This window comes from Ceratotherium simum, chromosome 21 (assembly GCF_057802395.1).
Source record: "Ceratotherium simum simum isolate JZ-2026a chromosome 21, ASM5780239v1, whole genome shotgun sequence".
Lineage (NCBI taxonomy): Eukaryota > Metazoa > Chordata > Mammalia > Perissodactyla > Rhinocerotidae > Ceratotherium > Ceratotherium simum.
The window spans coordinates 30,500,324-30,507,877 of NC_141920.1; the positions used below are offsets into that span (position 1 = coordinate 30,500,324).

The 7,554-nt window shown below is 54.5% G+C and overlaps 1 protein-coding gene across 1 annotated transcript in view; it reads left to right on the forward strand.

The window, feature by feature from the left end:
• Window positions 1-7,319, forward strand: part of TGM3 (transglutaminase 3) — a 39,845-nt gene extending 32,526 nt beyond the window's left edge. Inside the window, exons 11-13 of the mRNA XM_014790131.2 lie at window positions 1,827-1,984; window positions 6,173-6,306; window positions 6,711-7,319. Of these exons, the coding sequence (XP_014645617.1) occupies window positions 1,827-1,984; window positions 6,173-6,306; window positions 6,711-6,858 (440 nt within the window). The 3' untranslated portion in view covers window positions 6,859-7,319. The remainder of the gene's footprint in view (window positions 1-1,826; window positions 1,985-6,172; window positions 6,307-6,710) is intronic.
• The last annotated feature ends 235 nt before the right edge of the window (window positions 7,320-7,554 follow it).

The following is a 7,554-nucleotide window of genomic DNA, read 5'->3' on the forward strand; positions in this document are numbered from 1 at the left end:
GTTGTATGGTTGCCACCCCTCCCACGTGCCACCCCCCACCCTACACTGAATCACTTTTCAGGCCTGACACTAGACGGGCTGCAATATACTTCAGGGTCTTGAACCTTCGCCCAGTGTTCCCCCATAGCTGCCAGTGGGTGGGTGGAGTCTCCTGATTCCTGACGACAGTGATGGATTTTCTTGGAGGTGTGAGAATTTGGGAGGAACAGTGACTCCTTGCTCGTGGGTAGCACAGACGGGAAGGGAGAAAGGTGGAGCATGGAAAGGCTGGCGCTGTGGAAGGATTAGAATGCAGGTGTGCCCACAGTGGCAAAATCCTTCAAGCTGTTATGAAAAGTTTGGACTTACAAAGCAGATTAACCAGGGTGGGGTGGCTACTTGCTTCACATAAGGAACTAACATAAAGTGTTTAATTATACAGCCCATCTTGAAAGAATTCTGTCAGCAGAGAAACAGGTGTGTTACACCTATGAGAAGGCAGCACCCCCTAGCAACTTGTCTTCTGGCGGAATTTTAGCAGAAATCTTCCCCAGAAGCAACTGCCTGGCTGTTATTTACCTTCAAAACTCGAGGAAAGAGCTACTTTTTTAGGCCAAAAATAATTCACATGAGGGAAATCATTTAAAAAATAACATATTTCTGTAGCAGAGTGAGATGGGAAGGGGGAAAGATGCAGGTGATGTGGTCCTAGAGGCCCGACACTGTCACCTACTTTCTGGGTGACCCCGTTGAGTCTCCTTCCCTTTCTGAGCCCTAGTGTTCACTGTCCGAGAGGGTTGGACCAGCTGTAAGGACCTGCCATCTCCACATTTGGGGCACCCTGGGCAAACCCCTCCAGGGCTGAAAGGAGACGCAGCTTCCTCCCCAGAGTCTTCCCTCAAAGAATATATGACCCCATGGGTGCCGGGGCACCCCCAGGCCACCCACGTGACCACGTGATAGAGAGGAGGTTGTGCCCCGACCACAGAGAAGAGAGAGGGCCCCATGGCCTGCGGTGTCCGAGAGGGGCCTTGAGGCTTGGGGAGGAGCCGGACAGGTGGAGAGAAGCCGAGGAAGGCATTTCCATCTGAGGGAACCGTGTGAGTCAAAGCACGGAGATGACAATGCGCCTCTTGTTTTGTCAGAAGAACAATGAGAACCGCGGAGGGTTTTTTTAAGGAAGAGGTGAGTTGGGCTCAAAGGCAGGTCCAGGTTGAGGGGTCTGAACTTTATTCAGCGAGGAGCCGTGGGAGATTTCTGAAGTGACGTGGAAGAGGAATGACATGATTGGGAAAACAAACGGTGCTTCTAAAGACTTGTCTGACTGGTGCGTGTGGATGGCTTAGAAGCAGGCGAGACCAGAGGTGGGGAGATGGTTGGGATGCTGTTGCAATGGAATCCCAGGCTGCTAGATGACCTGGGAGGATCCTAAGCACTCATTCAGCCAATCCCTGGCTTCCCTTCCTGGTTACGATTGTGCTGTCACTGTTGTTGTCATCATCATTAGGCGATCAGGAAACATTCATACACTTCCCCTGCTCCTTAGAGGGAAACTTGCCCTCCAACACTTTCCAGATGGGGAGGAAGCCTCAGCCCCTACGAGCCCATCCTCCCGGAGTCTGACCAGCCAGCCTGAGTCCTGGTCTCTCTCTCCCTGGCCCTGCTCTGTGGCCTGCCCAGAACAGGGGCGTGCTTCCCACAGGGCCCAGCCAAGGGAGGGCTCAGGCAAGCCTTGGGCTACAGATATTCCTGGCCAGCTCACCCTGACTTGGCTTGGCATCAGCTCTCAAGGTTTCAGAAGCCAACCCCGCTCCCTCTCACTCTGCTCCCCTGGCTTCTCCTTCAAGAAATACAGCATCCCGTGAAGATCCCGTATGCCCAGTATGAGACATACCTGAAGGCGGACAACATGATCCGGACCACAGCCGTGTGCCAGGTCACCAACGAGGCCGAGGTGGTGGTGGCGAGGGACGTCATCCTGGACAACCCCACCCTGACCCTGGAGGTAAAGGGGTGGTGAAGGGGTCCCTCCCCAGCCAGTGCATCCCCCACAGGCCCTGCCAGCCCCCTGAGCCACAGCCCTCCCAGACCACAAGGAAGGTCCTTCCCTGCTGAGAGGGGCAGAGAACTGGGCCCAGCTCGTGTCCACCCTCTGCCAAAGGGATTGGCCACGAGTTCCTGCTCAGAACAGTGTCCTTCCTTCCTGTCTGGCGAGATAAACAGGCACATTGCCCTGAGGCTTCTTTGGTTCCAGTTCTAGACCCCCTGGGGACATCAGCTGAGGAGCAGCTGGAGGACTCTTCAGCTCACTTGCCCCCTCACTCAGCTCTGAGCATCTGCTGTGTTCTGGGCTGTGCCAGGCTCAGGATTCACAGGGGGCACATGGAGTGGGTCCTGCCTGCAGGGAGCCCATGGCCCAATCCCCAGACATGTTTGTGGAGTGAATGGGAAATGGGTGCATCTCTCCACTCTCTAGACCCCAGGGTTACAGAATCATGGACTCTTAGGAACCTAGTCTCATGCTCCCATACCCTCCCATTTCACACGTGAGTAAGTAAACTGAGGCCCAGAAGGGAACAGCCAGTTACTGCCAGAGCCAGGGCTAGACCTCAGGCCCTGGGACTCCCAGCCCAGGGCCCTTTCCAGGGCATCCAGACAGGTCTGTAGCCAATCATAGCATCTTTGCAATGGTTGAGAATGAAGATGCCTCTGTCTCTGCCTTTTGGGCTTGCTTTTGGCTGCAGGCTCTCTCCCTGGAGCCCAGGCATGTGGGGGCTTGCAGGTCTGCGAGAGGCACCTGAGGCCACTCTGTCCCTTCCTCAGCATGGGGACCAGGAGAACTTGTGCTGACTCCAAGCCTGTCCCTACCCCACAGCCCAGAGCAGAAGCCGCTACAGCCAGACAGTACAGCTCTGAGGGGTGAGGCTGGCAGGCCAGGACCAGCAGGTAGATGGGCAGAGGAAATGGGATCTTCCCGTGGGGTCCCACAGAGAGCCTCCTGGGTCAGGCTCTCCTGCGTCTGCTGTATCTACCATCTGTCCCAGCTGTCTAGACTGCGATTGCCTTTTCCTGCCCAATCACAATGCCGCCAGCCTCCCAAGCCCCAGATTTCTAGAGGAGCTAGATAATTGTGGCTGCCCTGGTCCCACCCCTCCCTAAGCTGCACCCTAGCTGCAGGGGCTCCTGACCTCAGACACAGGGCAGGGGGACCCAGGGCGCCCGCTCCCATGCGGCCAGCCTGTGATCAAGCCCTTTCACTGCCTTGGTTAATCTGGGCTGTGCTTCAGGATGGGAGGTGTCCCCCCTCAGGGGCTAGGGAGTCAGTGACAGGATGGCCAGCTTGGGGGAAAGCAGAGGGGCAGTAGCTCAGACCTTGGGCCTGTAACCTTGTATCTAGGCCCCAACGTTTATCAGCAGTGACACTGAATAAGTCCCTGAATCTCTGAGTCTCAGTTGCCCCAACTCTGTTCTGGGGATAATAAAATATTTCCCTTGCAGGGTGTCATTTCCTCGGGGAAGCCTTTCCTGATCGCCCCCCCAGTTAGGCCTGGTCCCCAGTTACACACCCTCAGAGCCTGTGTCCTCTTACCTCACAGCATTTGTTCTAGATCAGGTTATACCTTTGTGTGTGCAATTGTTTGGCTGCCATCTCCTACTAGACCGTAAACTCCACGAGGGGATGTGCGCCCCCTCTTCTGGGCCCATCACTGTCTCCTGTGGTGCAATATCTTAGAAGCTAATCAGAGCTGGTAAGATAGAAACAGGCCTGGAACAGAGCGACTTGGATCCAGACTCGTGTTCTTCCCCACCCACAAGGGTTTTCTTTGTCCTTCCTGCTTGTCCCCCGCATGTTAAAGCCTCTCGTCCTTCCCAGGGCATTTCCAAGAAATGTACCCCGTCCCTGTGGACGTGATGGACAGCCAAGTGCTGATTCCCACTTCTGAGACTGGGAAAGGATGCTGGGTAGCAGCCAGTTCAGTTATGAAAACGTTCTGTGTTAAGATGATCAGTGTTTAAATGAAGGTAGTTTTTCCCCATAAAACTCCCTTATCCGATGGCCTCAAACCTTATAGCTTTATCTTTTATTCAACACTTGGCATCTTTTGGATTTCCATATCAAGTTGGCTTTGTATTTAAAGAGACCATAATATCTTTAGAAAGGAAATCAGCATACGCACAGGCTAGAAATGTGCCATGAAGAGTGTTCTTATTTAGTCTTTTTACAAGGCATCCGATCTTTCTTCTTGGGCATCTCTGTGTGAATTTCCTCCTAACACATTCTCTCCTCTACTTCAGCCTCCGGAGAATCAAGACATTCTCATCTTAATTGAATGAATCAGTGCAGAGCTCGTTCAGAACAGGGCACAGACTTTTTTTTTGTGAGGAAGATCAGCCCTGAGCTAACATCCATGCCAATCCTCCTCTTTTTGCTGAGAAAGACTGGCCCTGGGCTAACATCCATGCCCATCTTCCTCCACTTTATGTGGGACGCCGCCACAGCATGGCCTGACAAGCGGTGCGTCGGTGCGCGCCCGGGATCCGAACCCAGGCCCCCAACAGCGGAGCGCACGCACTTAACCACTACGCCACGGGGCTGGCTCCAGGGCACATATTTTTAAACTCCTGAGGGTGATCTGTATGAAAAGATAATAATTTGGGTAAAATCCCATTATCTTACCTGGCACTGACTGGCAGTTAGCACTGAGGGCCTCAGACTGTAGAATCAGACCATGAAATGTGAACTTTGTTCCAAAGGGTGATGTCCTTCACATTGGCCCATGAACACTGACAAGCAGACAAAGTGTCTTGTGGCCTTTACCCGCTTCCTTGGGTGCATGTACAGATTTGGGTCAATAGGACAGGGTGGTAAGCAGCAATAAAGAAAGAAAAATAAATACATGGAAATCTCAAATCAAATATCAATGTGAAAAATATGGCACTGTTTATGTAGCCTTGCTGTATCCCGAGGGCATAGACTCATGCTTTGCCCTTCCAATTATGTCATACTCTTAAACGAGCTCCCTGGGAGAAGTTGTGTAGAGATCGCGGCCTCTAAAATGTTTCAGTCATGCACAAATTATTGGTAGGCACTGCAGGCCTAGCAAGAAGAGCAAAGGCTCTGGAACCAGGGAGGCCCTGGCTCTTCAATCCGTCTGAACTGCAGCTTTATCACTGTCAGGTGGTTGCTGTGAGGATCAGGGGCAAGAAAAGGAAAAACCAAACTAACAAAAAGTAGCACCTCTAGTCATCCTCAAAAGAAGAAGAAAAGAAATCCACCAGCCATACAATTTCAGTCTGCATCTCCAAAAGGCTTTCTCTCCGTCCCATCTGTGATCTCGTCGGGTCCCTCCTAGGCCAGGGAGGCAGGCGCAGAGGGAGGGCTAATCTGCTTAACAGATGAGGAAGTTGAGGCCTAGAGAGACGACGTGTCTGCCCACTCATGGCTGCTTCTTGGCCGAACCACTAGCTTTTGTCTTAGGGAGCAAATATAGTCCAGGTTGCTTTTCTGACTGGAAACTGAGGCTTCTCCGGCCCCCGACCAGGGACAGCGTGGTGCTGGAGCCCCGTCCAGACCACAGCATGGCATGTAGGGAAGCTTTGGGCTCCAGAAGTTTAGAAGGACATCACTAGACTGGGGTGTCATCAGAGGAGAGTGGCCTGAATTGAGCTGGGGGCCCAACGCCGTGTCCCCTGCTGAGGAGTGGGTCTGAGCAGGCTCAGGCCTCCCAGGGAGGGGGCTTCCAGGCTTGAAGAGAAGAAACGGGACCAGCGAGTGGGAGGTTCGGGGAAAGTACTATGATTAAGTTCAGAATGAAACATTTCCTAACTCTCAGAGGGCTCCCCAGTGGAGCTGGGCTGTCCTGGGCAGCAGGGGGGCTGCCCTTCCCTGATGAGCTAGAGAAGGGGCCCATGAACCGGCATGGAAGTTAAAGCCTCTCAGCCACTGTGCCGTGCCGCCTCTCCCTCTGAGCCTGGGTGTCCCATCTGAAGCGTGGAGATGATAGCAATTTCCTAGGAACCCCACGCATGGATGTCTCTGGCACTTAGAAGGACTGAATAAATGGTCCTCCCTTCCTTCGTCCTCAGTGACATCTTCCCCATCACCAAGTCGCCCACCCAGCCCGGTTGCTCTCACTGAGTGGCAGGTGAGACAGCAGCCCATACTCTGACTCATCAGCCCCTCTCCTCATAGGTGCTGGACCAGGCCCAGGTGCAGAAGCCCGTGAACGTGCAGATGCACTTCTCCAACCCGCTGGATGAGCCGGTGAAGAACTGCCTGCTGATGGTGGAGGGGAGCGGCCTGCTGACGGGCAGCCTCAAGATTGAGTGAGTCCCAGGCCTGAGGGCCAGTGGGGATGACGAGAGGGGGGTGGGGGGGTCTCCCCAGGGCCCCCCAGGCAGGGCAGACAGAGCTTCTCTAGCCTTGGAACTCCAGAATCTGCACGTAGGGGTACACATTGGCATTTGGTTTGGAACTCTCGGGAAGTTCAGGACACCAAAGCTTGGAGCTGGTCCTCAGGGCTTAGCATAGTTGGGAGATCATGGGACCCCAACCTTTCCCTGCTGAGGGGTCCCAGGGCTGGAGGGGCCCCGTGACCCAGGAGGCAGCTAGAGAGAGCTAAAGGAGCAGTGACCTTGTCCAGCCCCCACCAGAGCCAGACTGGGTGGCAGAAGACCCGTGGAGCCTGAGCTCCATGAATCTCACCGTCAACTGTGTCCTTCCCCATCAGCGTGCCAGCTCTGCGCCCCAAGGAGCAGTCCCGGGTGCGTTTTGAGATCCTGCCCACCCGCAGTGGCACCAAGCAGCTGCTTGCTGACTTCTCCTGTGACAAGTTCCCTGCAATCAAGGCCATGCTGTCCATTGACGTGGCCGAGTGAAGGGCTCGGGGGGCTGCCATACAAACTTGGGTAACACGGAGCAGGCAGGGCTCGCCTGTGGAGTGAGGCCCCTGCCCGTGCTGTCCAGCCTGAGAAACCCACTCTGTCCCCCAAGACGGCCTGAACGTGGACCTCCAGCCTCCCCCTGGCCCGTGACTTGATCACTTTTGCACGTTCCCCAGCTGCTTCTCCCCGCGGCTGCCTGCTCTGTGAGCCCCATGGCCCCGCCCAGCCCTCACGCCCATCAACGCTGCGAGACAGAGTGGCACCTGACCCAGCAACTCTCCAAGTGGATACGGAGGGAGAAGACGGTCTGGACTGTTTGCTGATCCCCATCCTGCAGCTAGGACATTCCTGCTACTCCCTCAGGCCACCGTGGAGGGGAGGGGATGGGCAGCCATCTGTTGTGGCACTCACGTCCTTACACTCAAAATAAAGGTTAAAAAGAGTGCAATCACCGAGCACCGACTCTCCCAGACTGCTGCTTTGTCTGCGGTGGTGGAGGAGAGAGAGGGGCTGGGGACATGCCCTTCCGGAAACGGATGACCTTGGAGAGGCCTTGTTCTTAGTGTTCCAATGTCAAAAGGAAGTGGGCTTGTTCTGTGTGGCTCCAGTTGCAAAACAAGGGAGACATTTCATGTTAATTTAGGAAAACTTTCTAATACGATGTCCAACAATAGATTAGGCTGCCTTGGA